The 18,964-nt window shown below is 42.6% G+C and overlaps 1 protein-coding gene across 1 annotated transcript; it reads right to left on the bottom strand.

Moving 5' to 3' along the window:
• Window positions 1-17,089: 17,089 nt before the first annotated feature.
• On the bottom strand, window positions 17,090-17,740 carry CLDN5 (claudin 5; the record flags this gene model as incomplete). The annotated part of the gene is made up of 1 exon (XM_080355553.1): window positions 17,090-17,740. The coding sequence occupies one exon, from the start codon at window positions 17,738-17,740 to the stop codon at window positions 17,090-17,092; it is 651 nt and encodes a 216-aa protein (XP_080211679.1).
• Window positions 17,741-18,964: the final 1,224 nt, after the last annotated feature.

Raw genomic sequence — 18,964 nt, 5'->3', positions numbered from 1 at the left:
TTTATATTACTGTTCTAATGTTCTTTTAGAGTTGTCTGGAATGCTTTTTATTTATTTTTTAATAAGAAACTTTTTGAAACTCCCCTTGAATTTCTGGAGTGTTGAAATTGTTTTTAGTACTCTCAGGTTGAGGTCTTCTACTTTAATTGAAATTACTGTTTTATGAGACCAGTTTTAAGATTTTAGGGTTTTTAAAATCCAAGTACTGAGTAACGGCCAAACACCAAATGAAAAACTGGGAGATTCCTGTGTCAAAGCATTTTTAGCCATTCATTTTATATACTGTGTTGTCACTTATAGCTTGGCTTTGGGAATAATTTTCCTGGAAAGAGTCTAAAATACTATGATAGTTGTGTGTAGATTGTAGCATTTTAAATATTGACAGACTTGCTCAATCCTTTTCCATGACAGAGATTTCATTTCACTTGGTCACATGAAATGGTATTAGCTTGTTAGACTTATCCTGCTGTGTGTTGGGTGGGTATATAAATGCATATGTTTGGAATTCTTTTCCTTCTTGCAATGTTTGCTTGAATTCTGTGCAACTTTAATATTTTTTTGTATTATAGTGACTACGTAAATGTTATATATCATTACATCATACTTTGTCCAGATTTTTAACACAGGTTAATTTAATAGTAAATGTGATTTAAATGTAGCCACCAGAAAGTTAATTAAACTATATATTTTCATTCAAACAGAAGTTTGGGGTTTTTTTCTTTTAATGTTTTCCTCTTACCTGAGTAAAATCCCTGTGCCAAGCTGCAATGGCCAGAAAGTTGTGCTTCCTAAAATAAAACACAATACCACCTTTTGGTTTGACATGTTTACTAGGTAGTATTGGCAATAAATAAAATCCCTCCTTCCCAGCATACTTTGAGTTTTGCCTGTACACAGCATACAGTAATTTTATCTGTTTTCTGAAGTAGATTACTGTATACTGTACATTGTGCTTCTAGATATATCAGAGAAAAAATGGGTACGTGTAGCCATAAATACAATGTGCTTCAGTGTGTAAGATCACCTTCATGTGTACAGAGTGGATAATAAGTGCTGAGTAAAATGGAATGTTTACTTGTACAGTCTTGGTCGGTAAGCACATAGAAGATCTTACACATGCTGGATCTCTGACCTGAGTGCCAGTGGCCATCTACCAGCAAATCCTAAACAAACGGCTAAATTCCCCATTTTCGTCTTGCAGAAAACCTTTAGACAGGGAAAAAAACATTGTGAGGAAGGCATCAAAAAGCATGGGCATGTAACATCCGAGTTTAATTACTGTCTCTGTCTTTACTTACATTTAGTGCTATGTTTTCCATATCATGGAATAGTTTTGATGGGTACCTTAGCAAGCTCTTACCTTTTTATTCTTGTTTGGGGTTTTGCTTTTCCTGGGTTTTTTCCTCCACGCTCTCATTAGAAGCTCTGTATGAACCCCTTCTCGCCTCATCAATTCTCTTACTGCTGTTGTATCCCCCATCCTTCTGAAAATTTATGTATTTGCTCCATTTCCCTTTCAGGGCTAAATTCAGTTTTACTTCTACCACATTTTCCTGCTGTTGTGATAAATACAGATCTTGCCTAGCAATGAAGAAGGAAGTGGAGGGGGGAGAAAGGAGGAGAGGCAAGGGGAGTATTTGTGTGTGTGCTTTAGTAGGTGACTGTCATGTCTTAAAAAATGGACACATTTTCAGGCATATGCAGCCTTTAGCTTCAGCATATCGTGTCATTCTGGGAGGATGAGAAGCGGGAGCCAGTTTTTGTGCTGGGATGTGTTGGTAATTACTGGCAGGCACTTTGTCCTCCAAACAGATGTGTAAACTCAAAGCTGTGGATCTAGTACATGCAGAGTAAGCTTCCCTTGTCCCTCCTTTATGGCTTGCTTTTTCTTTAAAGGTTCTAGTTTTCCCAGGGTTTACTGGAGGTGCCAAGAATACCTTTGCAAATTTTAGAATTGATCAGCTTTTGAGCTCCTTCCAAGGCCATTCAAATGTAACTCAAAATCAGTCAGGAATGCTGAATGCTCTGTAAGAAGAAATTTATCAAATCTAAGTGGAAACTGAAGTCTCTGCCAACAGATAAATATTTCTGCATGCCAGCTTTTTACAGTATGTAAAATAGTATCAGACACTCCTTACATAGTTTATTCTGTGCTACAGAGATTGTAGAAGAATATGTTACTATCACTTGGGAAATCATTGAATGGGAAGATCGAAAATTGTGGAATCCCAGTGTGTGGACATAAAGTAGCTGAGTTCAGCAGCAGTAAGTGGTGGTTTGAATGGCTCATTGAAACTCTGTTGTGTAGGTTACTTAAAATGGTTGCTTCTTACAGCTGAGTGTTGGACAGAGCCTTCATGCCAAGAACTCTTGACATCTCTTTGTGAAGAGATTATTATACTTTTGATTTATTTTCCCAAATAGAAAATGTGGCTCTAATGAGTCATTTTAAAGTAAATAGTTAAAGCACTAAGAAATCGGCTTATCCTCTTAGATGTATGGTGACATTCCACCTGGCCATGTCTGAATACAAATAGAAACATTCCCTAAGGATTATATTTGAGCTGCAGTAACTCTTTTTCTTCCACTGTATTTTCTTGCTGTAATAACAATCTCAATCAATTCTTTAAATTATTTCTGCTGCTGCTAATCTGTTTTAGAGAACAACAAAAGTATGAAACAAAGCCTTTAAAATGTTTTAGTTTTTTTAAGAAGATGAAATAATGAAAATGCTTAAATACCAAAGTACTAAAGTAGCTGAACAAGCTGACTAAGCTATACCATTCCTTCACAGTGATTCATGCCCGTTTCTTTCTGGGGTAATAAATTTAGACATAATTGAAATTGCACAGTTACGACCTCATTTGATTGGAATTAAAGTGAATCCCTTTCCCCGGAAGAATCATAGTGCTTTAATAGATTTGTACTTAACATCGAGGTGGTATAACGGGTAAGAATTAATTCTTACTTCTTATACTGCTGTTCATAAGAAAAAAACCGTTAAAATGAAAAAAGTGTTACAACTTTTTTGTATGAATTAACTACTGGGTCTGTATGACTTTAAACATGGTAATAATAGCCATGGTGGGAGACCAGAGAGCTATTTAATCAGCATCTTGACCTCTATAATATCAAAAGCAGGTGCTAGGGAAGAGTGTAGAAACAAAGCAATTGCATACGATGCTTCCTTCCAGATACAAACACAAGTACTCTCCCAGTCCTCTTGCTCAAGGACACCCTGAACAGGTGTGGTTTCTGTGTATTTGGTAACTGTCAGTAGTGGTCTGTGAACCTGGATAACTTCCTTCGGGATCCTTGTAACATTGTAGCCTGTGCAATATTCTGTAGTGAGCAGTTCTGCAGCCTGGCTAGGTATTGCCTGAAAAACTACAACTTTTCAGCATTTTTTTGCAACTTTTGCTAGCTTATGGGATGCTCTGCATTCCCTACCCAATGATTCTGTGTACTCATTGTTTTGTAAACATGTTTTTATATTCCCTAGTCGTCTCATGGCAGTCTGAAGAACAGCAGCCTAATTTTTCCTTTTACAGCAGCTGTTCTGTATCTGAAAAAGGTAAGTTTTAAAATTGGCCTTTTTTGTACAGTTCTCTGGAGGTGGCTTTGAGTTGAACTGGCCGCTCAGGTTACGCTAGCTTGTAAAGACGGGAGTAGTACAGAACAATATTTATTAAAAGTAAAGTGAAGAAATCAATAAAATATCACAAATGAGGAAGAAATTAACTGTAAAACACTCAGGACTGTTCCCAGGAAAGTAAACTAGAACATCGTTTGATTGTTCATTTTAGGTGTCTGTCAGTCACAATGGTTTTGATTACCTCATAGGAGGAATATTCTTGAAAACATTTCTCTGGAAGTTACTTTGTGAGTAAGTCTTGCTTGTCAGAGGAGAAGAAAGCAACAAAATGTTTGTTTCTTTAAATGGAAAAATTGAAGTCTAACTTGGCTCTCGTGTACCATTGTTGGCTTCAAGGTGGTACTGAAAGTTCCCTTTGGATCAGATTCAAGGACTAAGGAAAAAATGTTGCCCAGGGTGGAGCTCTGAAGTGCCACCTTTATGCACAAACGTTTGGGTTATAAACACTTTCTTAGCAGGAAATATTACAAAACATTCACTAGGGAAAGAAAAATCTGTGAGCCTTTATTTCAGACTGGCCTCCCATTCTCTTCAAGCATTTGAGTGTTGATTTTTTGTCATTCAGAATGTGGCAGAATTAGAGAAGTAACAGAAAGGTCAAGCACATTCAAAATAGGCAAGCAAACTTTTACTCAATTGTACATAACTTCTTGTCGGTCCTGGATCTGACAGAGAGCAGAGAATGTAGGTTTCCCAGTCACTGCTGTTGTGTGATAGAATAATTTTTCTTTCCTCTGCCCCCAGGCAGTGGTGCCTGCTGGAGAGTTACCCTGCTAGTAGTTACTTTGACTTGCAACCTGTTACTGAGTCGTGTATCTAGGCAAGAGATGAAGATCTCCACAACGAGAAATGAAGACAAAGAGCTGTCTAGTAATTTGATATTACAAACAAGCATTTAGCAGAGTTGCTGCTGCATGCTATTCTCAATGAGCTAAAGACTCAGAAAGCGTCCTTAAATCAGAATTAATATCAAGCTCTCTGTAGACAGTTTTTCGTATAGGAATTTGTGAGCAAACCTAATCATACCTCATGAACTAAACTAAAATATATGCATAAGCCATATTGTTGCATAGTTCCTTCCATTGCTGGATCTGGGTTTGTTTTATTAAAAGATCTGGGGATTTTGTATACCTCAGTTTGACAACATTCCTCTCTGAAGTCTTTGTCCCTCTTGAAGAACTGTAGATTACTTCTCTGGGTATTCCTTGATATTAACTAGGTTACCTGTGTTACATAAGTACTGTGATATTCAGAGTCTTTTCGAAACCAGTTCTAATTGAGAAGAGACATTTCTGGCTCTTGCAAAAAGGTAATGCTCCCTTACAAAAAGAGGTGCAGTCTTTTTAACTGAATAAAGCACTCAGAGTCACCTCCTCTCGTTGATACAGCTTGTCTGTGTTTTCAGTCTCTGCGGTGTTGGTGTCTCTTTCCACTGTTTAGCTCAGTGGAATTTACTTTCATTTAATCATTCATTTGTAGCATGTCAGTGGAAAATCGGAGGCACCTGCCATTGAATTGGAAAGAATTCACAGGGACATTTGGCGCTTGGTATGTTTTTATTTGCTGAAAGAAGTGACCAAGGGGCTCCTGAAATAAGTATGCCATGAATAATTATCTCCTGTCCGATGTGAAATCCTAGCTGGATCGGTAGCCTATAAGGAACAGGCATGTAAAATGATATTTTCTTTAAACGCTGTTGTGGTAACTGTCCAGTTCAAAGAAAGTCAAAGGAGCATTTGGCTACTTCTAGCTAATTACTCTTTGTGGGGCAATCTATGTATTGGGAGCTTTTGTTTACATGATCTCAAATCTGAAAAGCTGTTGTCCTACAGTTTCCTGATGCAAGCCTTCTCTCCAGGGTGTTTCAGGTGTCCTGCAAATCTTAGAGCATTTAGAAAAATTCATAAATTAATTGGAACAAGATTTTGACCTTAACAGTTGCAGAACTTGTGCTGTAATGTAATTCTGCAACTTGATACTGCAGGTGAGAACTGGTGTTTTACGATGTGCAATTGGGTATGTGCCACTCTCCACTGTCTCAGAATAATTGCCTCCTAAACTGATCTGGAGGTTGGTCAGTGAACTTACACTGTCCATGTTTGACTGCCTCAATTAGATTTTCATTGTTTACTTGGTTAAATCAAAATCCAGGATTAATTTTATCTATAATTGAGGATTCAGGTAACTAGAATCAGTACTAGACTAGTTCAGTACTTCATATTAATACTGATATCTTGCTTAGGAAGTTTAAGACTTCAAAGGCAGTATCTGTCATTTTTAACCTGACTTTCTCACTTGCCAAAATCTTCATGGCTGAAAAGGTTTTTCTACTTTTTCAAAATACAACCCAGTAGGTCGTTCTTTATTTATACTTGTTGCCAGCACAAGACACTACCCTTTAGGGTTAATGGCATCCTGTGGGTGTGCTATCAGAACAGCACCATTTCTGGACTATGTAAAAGTTACATTTTGAAAAATTAAGCACAATCATTTAAAGACATGTGCGCACATATTGTAAAGCACTGGTGGAATTTCTCAGATATGTCTGTTTTAGGGAGGGAAATACTGTCGCTCTAAAACAGCCTGAGGAAGGGAAAACCCAAACCATGTTCAATTTTCCTCTCTGCCTGCCTGTTCTCTCTCCGTGTGAGACTTTTTTTTACCTATGTGTTATCTGTTTCTAATGTCAAGCTAAACTGCCTCTCATTCTCCCTACTGAGTCTCCCCTAAGTGTTTAGGCTTCTTTATCCGGTTATTTGACTGAAGTTTGTTCACACCCACAAAAACAGCATTTGCTCATGCATGGGTGTTGGTATATGGTTACCTGCTTTGCAAAGCCAGCGTGTGCTGCCTCATGAACATGAAGAAGGGGAAGAGTATTGTTGTTTCAGCTGTTTCCGCTTGCAATGTAGCCGTGTAAGTAGATTAGCTGATATCAGTGTTAAGGTCAGAGTAGTTAGAACAATAACTTAATGAACATATCCTCTGTATGAGACGTTTTCCTTGCTAAAGCTACTGAATTCTGATTCCGTCTCAGCAAACTCTCTGAGCACAGCAGGCTCTGTCGAAGGGAAGCTTTCCAACTGCTGCATACACAACTGAGAAGGGAACCTGAAAAGGACTGAAAATGACAGGCTGAAGTACAAAAATAGAAAATAAAGAATGAACAGGAAAAGAGAAACTGGGTAACAATGGAGGGTGAGCAGTAAATCCGGTTTGCCTTTCTAGTTCAGGAAGGTGTCTTGGAATCTGTATTTCAGGGCACCCACTGGGTGGTCACCAGAGCTCTTTTGAGTGTGTGAAATGAAATGGAAAACAATAGCTCAGCAGCAATTGCTTTTTTCCCTCTGATGAGGTGTTCCTTGAATTGCCAGCACGACTCCTGCTTGATTTAGCAGTGAATACAGCCAGGCATTTCCTGAAACGACAGCACTACATGGTGCTATTAGAAATGCTAAGTGAAAGGTTCTGCTGTGAATAACGAAGGAAAGGGAATAGGATATGGGAGTGTGACCCACTAAACTGTCTCTGCAACAAAAGGGGGGATGAAATGTAGCACAGCTGCACAGGGGCCATCTAGCCAGTCTGAAAATCCTCGTCTCTGCACAAATGGATGACAGCAGCCAACAAGATCTGTTTGGAAGAGATGTTTCTTTTTGGAATGGTTAGAAGCTGATGCTAGCATCATTTGTATTCATAACTTTTCTCTTTTTTTTCTTTTGTTTCTTTTCTATTATCTACTAAATGCTCAATTCTATGCTGCTTCACTGAGCCATTTCGCCAGTTAACATAGATGTTTGTGTTCTTGGCCAATGTCCCATTCTGACTAGTTTCCACATACATGTGTATATGCTTATCCATCTGTTCCACTATCTCCAAATAACCAATAAATGTTTCCTTTTTAGAAAGGGTATCTTGTCTCAGCCTTTCAAAGATAGCAATCCTGTACATGGCTCCAAGAGTGCTGCATTGACTTGGCAGAAACTACTTAAGAATCGCTACTCCTCCTCCTCCCTGATTACAGCCCTTAGGAAAAAAATGTGATGACCCCTCATTTTTCCATTATTCAGCACATTTTTGTGGTCTTTCATTTCATTAAACCTCAAACTGTTTTTATTTCTTCCTTGCCTCACCTTCTCCCTTCAGCAGAGCGGATGTTAGAGAAAGTGTCTCTGATTCAAATGGACAAGAAGACCCAAAAAGACATTACTGTGGCAGAACAATTAGTTATTAGGTGAGGAGTATCAAGTCTCATTGAATACAATCTATATCTAGTAACTTGTGCTGGTTTTTATCCAGTGTCCAACCACCCATATTAATTCTACCCTTTTGTTTTTAGAATGAAAAACTTGTACATTGCTGAGATCAGTCTTAGAGACCTCCAGTTGTCCAGGACACCCATAACCTTACACATACAGGTGTTCGGTGTGCTATTTGCCAATCTATTTGTTAACCCCCCCACACACACACCTTCCTATTTTACCTTCAACTTGCAGAATTCATTATATCATTCCTTTTTATTTTTATTCATCTGAGTTAAAATCCTTCATCCTGCCTGCCCATGTCACTGTGTAGAGCAGCGAGATAGCGGCTAAACAAAGAAAACCATTGCTTGTTTTTCTGCTGGGTTTGTTCTCAGCTGGCTCAGTCTCCTTAACCAGTCCACTCGTCACACCACATGTGCCAGTGCAGGGAAGGGGACTGAACCACATGGCTGATCTCTCAAATACTCATTCCCTTGGGTTTCATCCCTTGTGTGCTTCACTTGCTGTTAAGTCTTTTCTGATATAATTGTGTTCCAGTTCTGCCTGGAACCTTCTCTGTAGTTTGGTTCGTTCTTGTGGCTCTAGGTTTTTCCAGGGTTGTCGAGGTGCCAGGTCTGCACATATGTATGATGTGCCAATCTCCACCCCTTTTTTATAGGATGGACAAAACACAGGGTCAGGTCAGGACAGGTCTAAGACATTTTAGTTCAAGAGAAGGATTGCAGTTTGCCTTTTTTCTCATGATAAAAATTCCTGTGTAGCAACAGATACTTAAACTGAAATTCTCAATTCTATATTGTGATGTGGCTCAGACTTAATACTATAAAGGGGGAAAAAACTTTGTCTTACAGTTTACCTCCCCCTTCCAACCTGCCTTTGCTGTGGACTTGTTTTGCACACCCCAGAGAAGCTCAACACCAGCATTGCAATCTACCAAAGGGCCATTTCTGCCAAGCTATGAATACATTTTTCAGACATCAAGCTAGTAAAATCTACAATCTTGTGAGAGAAGCACCACTGATGATCAGTCTTTAGGACAGAGAGCAGTATCTGCTCCAGAGTGTGAAATGAGCCATCCAGGGATGAAGTTGAGATTGCTGTACTGAACTGAAAGTGCAGGTTATAGAGAACGCAACCAGCTTTGGAGGAATCTGGGCAGGGTGCTGTGGGTCCTTTTGGGAGGGACACTATAACGATGATATAAGATGTCTTGAATAGTTGTGATCATTAATAACCCCAAGGAGCCAAGAGGTCTCTTTTCCATATTATCCAAACAACACCATTTTACCCCTACTCTTTCAGTATTATACTTGCTTCTGGGAGAATTCACTATCTGTTGTTGCAGAACAACAGTTTTAATGGTGCCTTTGTTTAGTTTCTTGCTTTACCACCCAATGGAAATAACTTTTTCTCTAAAATGGCGCTCAATCCACATTGTTACAGTAGGCTAAGATCATATTTAAAGGGAAACTCTTTCTGTATTTCTGAGAAGCTACTCTTATTCATGTGTCTTATACCTTTTTGAACAACAGAAACTCCTCTTCCATGGCATGTGCTGCATATAAAAGCTTTGGGAGCAAAGACTTTTATAAAATTGGCAGATAGGGGGGCACATAGACATTCTCTAAAATCAGAAGGAAATGGGAGAGTTGAAAAATAATGTGAGAGTCTAAGAACACAATGGAATTCAGAGTAGATGTTAAGTTCTTAAAATTTCAGTCTTGCTTGTCAACATTTTAAAATGTCAACAGTATAACAAAAATAAGGTAGATGTAAACAGTGAAATGTATTATGTTGCTTGGATCTTGGCAGTCACTGCCAATGAAATAATAGCAGGAAACTGTAGAGAAAAAAACAGTGAAATCATTCTGCAGTCATTGGGTATTCATGTGGGTCTTCTGTGCTGAGATAACACTTGGGTTTATTTGTATTATAGAATGAAAGATTGCTGTTATAATTGGAAACTGTTAAAGGTTTTGTAGCTCAGGCTAAAGGTTATCCAGGCTGCTGCAGCAGATATCCGAATTCTGACAAAAGATATACTGTAAGGACAGAACGTTAGAGCTGGAAGAGTAATCTAAAAATATATATAGAGCAAGAATTCTGCCGTGCTAGGCACTTGCTAGAGCTGATAAGAATTGCGATTGTGGTGGTTTTTTTTTCCCCAATCCTTCAAATATGTGAAGTTATACTGAAACTGAATCATACCATTTTGAGATTTCACATATACTCTTGTCAAGGAATGCCTATTTTTCTTTCCTGACTGATCTCTTTTGTACCTGAGCCTAAATTCTCTTAAGATTTAACCTTCTGTGGAAGTGTTTTGATTACAAGTGCTGTTAATGCTACTGAGTTTTGTATGAGTGTAGCAGAGGGGAATCAGTTCAAGTCAGAGTGTGTTTGAGAGTGGGAATAGAGCCCACAGGTACCCCCATATAGTTAAATGAATTCCTATAGTACCTGGTATGAGGTTGAGATGAACGTCACTCAGACCTCTGTCAGCTACCCTGGTTGGCTGAAACTTCAGGAACATACGCAACCGAAATCCAAAATGCATTTCACATTGCAAACTATTTTTGCTACCAGATTAACAGGATCTGTTCTTATGCATCTCCTGGCTTTTGGTGCATTTGTTCAACTCGTGAAAATCTTCTACTCGTCTAAAAATATAAAAAACTCCTACAGCCAGCAGAGCTGGTGCTATAGGATGCTAAGACCTAAAACTTGCACACATATATCTTGCCTATTTCAGGACTTAGCAATGAGTGATGCATCGCAATGTTACAACTGGCACAGAGTTCACAGCTTGCTCGTTGGATCAGAGTCACTTTTGAGAGGGTTATCTGTTGTTTGCCTGTAAAAAACCCAGCTATTTTAAGCATTTACTTTTGTTCTCCGCTGTAAATAAACAGGAACTGCCTTCATCTCATCTGTTGTGTTTGTGTACACCAGAGCACCTCCCTGTGTCATGCAAACTCTCAGCTAGCTGATGCAGCCTGGAGCATCCACTAGAAGGGAACCTCCCTGGACTGGGAGCTGCGGTGTAGGAAAGAATGGATCTACTGCTGTTGCTGTATTGGTAGCACCAGGGCACTTCAGCCTGTCCAAACCAGGCATAGTTTTTCCAAAAGAAACAGGAACATGTGTGACTAACACCTCAGCTGGGCTTCAGGAACATTTCGTATTGCTGTGAATACTCCGCTAGGGCTTTAGTGATGTGAATGCCCTTTGCCATTCACGATGCTCTGTGGAAGATCAGAGTACTAGATGCAGCTTATTTTATTTTCTGCCTGGTTTCCTAGTTGGTCAGATTCCTTTTGTACTGTTTTGTTCTGGGTGCTGGAGGTCTTCTCTTAATTTACGCTCCTATATTAATTTCATTAGATTGTTATGCCTTGTTCGCGAATCTGTTGGTCATGGCGTGAGGTGTGTTTCTTCTTCCTGTTGTAGGCTGAAACCAAACCAGCTAGATAGTAGTTTCAAGGCTCACTGTTCTTTTGGTTTAAGAATATCTGTACTGTATGTACAGTTCCACATGTTGCATGATCATGTCGCTCTCAAAACAAAAAGCTAAAACCCGTAGTTCAGTAAATGCATCAGTTAATTGTATTCAAGGTGCTTAATATCAAGCTCATTTTTCTAGAGAACTTTTAAACCAGACTCTTACTGATGTGTATTTTCATACTATAGGTGGTGAAGCTTGTGTGATATGCTCCCCTATTATCCCGAGATTCTTTAAGTGATGCTGGTGAGAGTGGCTATAAGATCTACTCAGTTCAGGTGTCTGTCAAAATCTGGATGTACAATACTGCATTTATTTTACAAATTTCTAAAAGACTACATGAAACTCGGTGTGTGTGTGTGTGCATGAAAAACAGGCAGAAAGGATGTTTGTGACTGTATATTGAAGTAATCAAGATCATAATATGTATAAACAGTTGTGACAATTGCTTTGCAGTGCCTGTGGGGTAGGCTTGGCACACCTTCTGGGTCACAAGGACCTTGGGGTAATCAGCAACCCAAACAGTAGGTGCCAGTTTCAGCAAGGCAAAGCCGAACCTCAGGGCGATACAAGAGCAGCCAGGGTGCAGCGGGAATCAAGCATGATGAGAAGATTGGCACGAGCTCTGGGCAGATGCCTTCCACATAACACGTGTGCTTCCATGTGAAGTCCTACTACTCACTACCTGTCCTTGCCAGCTCTTGTTGAAGCTACATGGTGAGCTTGGGAAGGAGGGGAAAGCTCAGTGCTATAAACAAAATCCTAAAATGCCACAGGTAAAGGACACCAGTAAATTGATTCATGGCAGAATTTCTCTATCTGTGTTTAAGAAAAAGAAAAGGTGAAGCAAGGCTTGTGTATCCAAGCAACTGTAAAGCTTTCTCTGTTGCCATGGGAGGTTTTATCAGTGACGCAGTGGTAGAAACTGTCCTCTTACAACTGAAGGTTGTGGTAGGAAGAAAGAAGGGGTTTTCTAGACAGACAGACTGGTCCTGCAGATCGAAATAAGAACAACAGAACTCAGTTACTTTCAAAATATAAATATGAGGCCTCCTCAAGGCTCTGCTTTTGGAATGATTTATCCTCTCACAATCAGTCTATGGGTGAAACAAATGCAATATTTGACCTGAAAAGAGAATTCACCTGCTAACTCCTGATTAATCTAATACAGCAGAAATATTTGCTGTGTCTTACCAGACTTACAAAAGCAAATCCTCAAACACATGTACCTAATTAATTATTTTCTTCTTTAGTATACAAAACAGAAAAAGAATGCATTGTGCATATCATCTGATGCTGAATATTGCTTTAACATATTGCTGAATATATACATGAATATGGCATTTATGCATGGTGTATGGCTTCTGACAGGCAAGATTCTTATTTAGCATTACAGATGTACAAATCAGTGTCAGTTTGAGGAAAGTAGGTTTAAGAGGCTGTTTACCTGCATTTGCGGTTTGAAAGATGGCCAAGGAAGAAGAACAAATCCTTTGCATAATATTTGATCAGGGAATAGATTTATAAATAAAAATCTGGAGTTATGCTGGTTTATTACTCCAAGAATAAAATGTTTCAGTACGTTCTGAAGAGCAGATGGCCAACAAACATCTTTGAGCAGGAAAAGGAAATATTTCCTTAAACATCCTGCAGCAAACGTGACTGATTGAGCTTCCTTTTCCTTCTGCCTGGTGCATTTCCCTTCTTTGCACAAGCAGGATCTAACCAGATTTGCAGGGTATGTATGAACTGCAGGTTACTTTCAAATTCATAACTATGAAATGGTTCGTTTAGCAGGACAAAGGCCAAGGCGGCAGACACCCTTTTTCCAGCTCAGCATGTGCATAGCAATCGGAGGGTGGCAAGGAGCTTTTGTTAATCTCAACCGAGCTGGCAAGAATGCTGCAAAATGAAGTCTTTGAAGATGTTTTTTTCTTCATTTTTAAAGCAACAGTTTGTTCAGAAAAGCCTGAAAATCTGCAAAATATTGAAAGACCTCCCTGGCAGTCATATAACTTCAGCAAATTTCCCCACTAGCAATTAGCCCCTACAGTTTCCTTTAACAGCCATTTTTTTCACAGGTTCTGTTCCGATACAACTGCAAAAATGTTTTTCCCTCAGCTTGAATGGACTTTTTAAAAAAACTGGGTGGCAGAAAGGATTAGGCTATCAGGTCAGGTTGGGGCTGATCCAAGCCGCAGTGGGTTTTTTCTTCCTTTTAGTTTAAACATGAAGGAATTGAAAGCTTAAAGAGCTTTCTTAAAATAGTTGGGACTCACACTCCACTTCCTAATGTGCTCACATCACAAGACCAACCGCTGCTACTTGCTCTTTTGTCCGAGGCTCCAGTGGAGAGCTGAGATGCTGATGGTTCTGCAAGGACCAATCCTTCCTGCTTCCCCAGGGTTCCCCAGCTCTCACCCCAAAGGCAGACCAGGTAAAGGTGCCCTTTGGGCACCGATGTCACACCCCACTTTCCTGAGCCCAAACAACGCACTGCTTTTCACACACACACACGCAAAAAAACAACAAAACAGTAAACCTGTTCAGGGATTGGTTTAGATGTTTTTATTTTTATATGAAATCATAAATACAAAATAAAAATAGTAAACAAGTGCTATAGATTTCTCTTTTTGTCGGGATGAGGCTCAGGCCTGATCCTGAGCACTTCCGAGTCTTAAAGCTCAGGACTAGGTCTGTGCTCTTGGAAAACAAAACATAGCGGAAACCAACTTAGACTTTTACCCTGAAGCCAATGACCTCAGTAACAGTGTTCCCTCGGGTTAATTTTTACAGCACAGCAACATGTAGGCATACTGAAGGATGAGACTGAACATAAAACCATCTTTTTTTAAATTGCCCCCACTTCCTGCCAGTATTGTTGGGCACAGCCCCACCGACCTCAGCAAAACCTTCTTACAAGCAAGTTATGTTTTTGGTAGGACAGTGCTGTGTTTGCTAGGACGTATACAGTGCTGCTTCTTCCAACAGGTCTTCTTGTGTAATTGTTTCAGATTTTGGTTATGAGGGGATCTAGCCCTGCTGTCACACAAAGCTGTCTGTCAAGAAGTTTGCCTTGTTTAAAAAAACATCTCCCTTCTGTGGGTTTCCCTCCCTCTCTCCCAGACACCAGTTTTGATTTGATGTTAAATGCTGGCAATGAACCACTCAGAAAGTCTTTTGGTCAGAGCTCAAAGCCTGCAGCACTTCTGAAGGCTCCACAGTAAAGACACATGCAGGTGTGTCTGTCAGCATGGGGCTGGTTTTTAGTTCTTTAATTTGGGACAAAACAGAGTGAGGTCCAGAACTTATTCTAATATCTCTTGACTGTTTGCTAGGCACCAGAGCGCTGAGTGAAGGGGTAGCGTGTCTACACGCTGGGTGACACAGACAGTTGGACATGATCATTCAAAACAAAAATGAAGTAACCATGAAACGAAGGCACCAAACCACATAACAAGCCATCTTTGTTAATTTCTTGCAAAATATATGCATTTAAACACATTTACAGTTTATAAGGTTACACTGTTTAAAAAAAAAGTTGCAATGATGAAATACAGAATATTTCATTCTTGTACCAGAACTACATCTCACATCACAACAGTGTTATAGCCTTTATTAAAATGCAGACGGTATAAGAACTGCACCTCTTTATAGAACAAAACTGCTTCTAGACGTTTTGCACTGCTCTTGTATTGTCTGATGGGCTCAGCCCCTGCGTGTTTAGCAATGAAAGCGGTTATGTTTAAAAGGGTAAATCATGTGCTCAACATTAAGCATCAGTATTTTCGGGGCAAGGTTTTAGTCTCATTCAGGTCTGTGTATGTCTTGATACCACTGAGGTTTTAAATTTGCTAAGTGAAGTAAAAACATAGTTGATGTAAATCTGTCACAACCCCACAGTTAGGGTTAGTCCATAAGTCTCAGCATTATCAGAAACTTGTAAGAGTTAATGGTCCCTTAGGTGTAGGCTGTATTGCTACATGGTTGTAAGAGACACATGAGGTCATGGTGTTGTGCTGAGGAATACGCACAGCTCATTTCCTTGCTAATTGTTGGCAGAAATCTCCTTATGGCGATACAGATGCTGCCACAGTCTGTAGCAAAATTATGTGTTGATTTAAAAGTAGAAGTAATTTGCATGGAAGAGTATCAGGCCAACCCTTAAGCCCACCAAAGTGTAACATGAAGTGTAACAAAGTGTAAAATGAAGGTGTCTGCTAATATTCCAGGCTGTGACGAAGTTTGGCAGGTGTTGAGCTCAGAATTTTAATGTTGCCCAGAGCACCTTCCTTCTAGTCTGCACAGTGTTACCAGGGTAATACAGAGGAGCTGAGAGCTGCAAGAGCTGTGACTTCACAACCCCTGAATAACCTGCATAAAGTCTCAGTCAATATACTAGGTAAAACTCTTCTAGCCATTTCTTTGCCTGATTTAGTAAATGAAGGCACTTGTTAAAATAATGGTGGGGAGCCAAACAAGTGCACATCCAGCTGAACACACAATTCAAAATTGGCAGCATGTGGGGCTCAGCAAGAAGGCCATGAAAGCTGTCCGTGCCCCAACCATCAGTATCCAACACAATCGTTATGTTTCCAGTCTCCTGTAGTGCAGATGAGAGGACACAGAGGGATTCCCCGCTGGAGCCTGGACATACAAAGATCTCCCAGGTCTCCGAATCTAGTCGTCCAACAATTCTGGCAATAAGTTCATATGCAAGTAAAATCTGAACAGAAGCTGAACAAGGTGAAGGGATGAAGAACCTCAAGGGGCAACCTAGTATAATCTGGTGTGTTCTCCACTAAATGACTGCAACTACCTGAAGTCTCCTTCAAAGGTCTCAAAGACACACAGACCAATGCACTTCTCTGAGGGACTGAAACAACTGAAGAAAATCAAATACCCTTATCCAAACAGTTACTTGCTCACAGGATTAAGGACCAAGGTGGTTAGTGTCATGCTTTAGACAGAACTCCTAGTTTAGTTGCTCAAATAGACGAAGAACAAAAATCTCTAAGCAGTGAAAGCCCCAGCGGGAACAGCCAGATGCAGTTTTTCAAGAGAGACAACGAAGAAGGGAAAGTTCTCGGCGACAGTGCACGTCCGACGGCCCGGTCCCGCCAGCCAGGCTGTGCCCGAGAGGCACCAGCACCAAGGGCGGGCTGTAAAGTACTCACAAGTCTCCGGGTAACGCCGGGGAAGGGCCGGAACCTGCGGCGGGAGCAGAGCCCGCGCCGGGCGAGGAGGCGGCTCCGCCCGGACGGGGCGTCCCGGCAGACACCGCCGCGGCTCGCCCGGGCTCCTCGGTGCCTCCAGCCGCCCCGGCTCGGGGAGATGCTGGTTCGGCTGCGCCATGCGTCCGGGGAGGGCTTTGCTCGCCCCGGCACCGCGGACAGTCAGTACCGGGTCCTCGGCGGCGCCGAGCACGGCGCTGCCCGCAGCGAAGCGGCCAGACCCGCCGGGGAGCCGGGCTGGCGGGCAGCGGGGCGCTGCCGTGCCTAGGACTGTCGCTTCGTGGGGGTCCCGGTTAAGAGGAGGCTCTAGGCAGGGGAGCTCACCGCAGACGCTCCCGGCGCGATGTCCCGTGCCCACGGAGGAGCGCGGCAGCACCGGCTCGCAGCCGCCCGTCCGTGTCCCCGCAGGGCCGGGGGAGCGGGGCAGCCCCGCTCAGACGTAGTTCTTCTTGTCGTACTCGCCGTTGGACGTGGGCCGCCGCGGCGCCGAGTACTTGACGGGGAAGGAGGTCTCGTCGCGCTGGGAGCAGGAGCAGCAGCAGATGAGGCAGCCCCCGAAGAGCAGCAGGGCCGTGGCCGCCCAGCCGATGTAAAGTGCGGCCCCCATCTCCCGCTTCTGGGACGTCGGCACCGTGGGGTCGTAGAAGTCTCTGATGACGATGTTGGCGAACCAGCAGAGCGGGATGAGGACCAGGACCCCGCAGAGAATGTAGATGGCTCCGCCGGCGATCACGATGCGGGACTTCATCTTGCCGGGCTGGATGCAGTTGGTGCACTGCGCGCCCACCACGGTCACCATCAGCGCCACCAGCCCCAGCAGCGCCACGACGACCGTGAGCGCCCGCCCCGCCTGCACCTCGGCCGGCAGCGCCAGGATGGAGTCGTACACCTTGCACTGCATCTGCCCTGTGCTCTGCACCACACAGTTCATCCACAGTCCTTCCCAGATGGTCTGCGCCACCACGATGTTCACGTCGATGAAGGCCGACACCTGCCACATGGGCAGCCCGCAGGCCAGGATCACTCCCACCCAGCCCAGGATGCCCAGTCCCAGCCCCAAAATCTCCACCGCCGACGAAGTCATGGTGCCGCCGCTGCCCCAGCAGAACCTCCGGAGAAAGGACGGCACGGCCGCTCTGCACCCCCGGGCAGCTGCCGAGCCGGCTTGGAGCGCCGCCGCCGGGCAGCGCTATATAGCAGCCGCAGGGCGACCTCCCACCGCCCGCCCTCCCGCCTGGCCCGGCCCTTTCCCGGGAGAGGGTGGGCGGCAGCACGACCCGCGGTCGGGGCCGCAGTCGGGGGGCAGCTCTCCCCGCTGCTCGCGGCTGCCGGGGGTCCCGCCGCAGCCGATGAATCGCCCCTTTTCTCGGCCCGGCACCCTGCTCCGGAAGGAGCTCTACGGGACGCTCCCGGGAGAGTGCGGGGCTGGAGGAATCTCCTCCCGGATTTCGGCCGGTCGGACTTCTTCCTTTTAGTGCTGTTATCTGTATATTTCCCATTTACTGATAACGTCCACAGCCAGACCTTCGGAGAAGTCTTGTCACTGCAGGCACTGAGTAGCATAGACATCCTGATTATCAGAGCCTAACTGATCATTTCCCAAAAGACTGAGCATACTGACTGACCTGCACATCTATCTCTTGCACGCTGTGATGGCAAAAGTGTAAGCAAGCACCACCAAACGGCTTGGCAACCACCCTGAAAATATGGGATCAGCAAATTGTCTGTCAGTACCAATAGACAGATTCTTAATTTGGTCCAGGAAGAAAAACCGCTATTAGCTTACACCAGGCATAAAACTCTGTTTTGATATTGGAGGTTTTGATACTGGAGATCTGTTTTGATATTGGAGATCCAGGTTTTTTACTTAAACATGTTGCCACAAATATTTCAAACCTCACTTCACTGTTTTAGTTGCTCAAGTACATTTAGAATCTTTCTGGTACATCAGTGAATTAAATGCCTGTATCAAAAAGAGTATCTTTGCAAGAGGTTTCGTTCATCAGGCCAGGCGGACATTGTAACTGCTTCAGTCTCTTCATGGACCGCTGGCGTCTTGGATTGTCCTTGCAAAGAAGCCTTGATTCCACCCCTGTGGGCCAGCAGCTCTCAGCCCCTCTGGGCTGGCAGATGCAGCAAATGTTGGTGGGGTGAATGCTGCTGTTCCAGCTGCAGTAGGAAGAGAACAGATTCCACCACCTGCCTCACAGCACTCGCAAGGAGCTGCGATCCAGCAGCTTTCCACCAGGTGCCCTGAGAAATGCTTGTCTTGATTTAAACTGGGATTGGTTTGGTTTATCTTAAATAA

Source organism: Nesoenas mayeri (genome assembly GCF_963082525.1).
Source record: "Nesoenas mayeri genome assembly, chromosome: 17".
Classification (NCBI taxonomy): Eukaryota; Metazoa; Chordata; class Aves; order Columbiformes; family Columbidae; genus Nesoenas; species Nesoenas mayeri.
The sequence above is the reverse complement of the archived record's forward strand: the minus strand, read 5'-3'. Positions and strand labels throughout refer to the sequence as shown.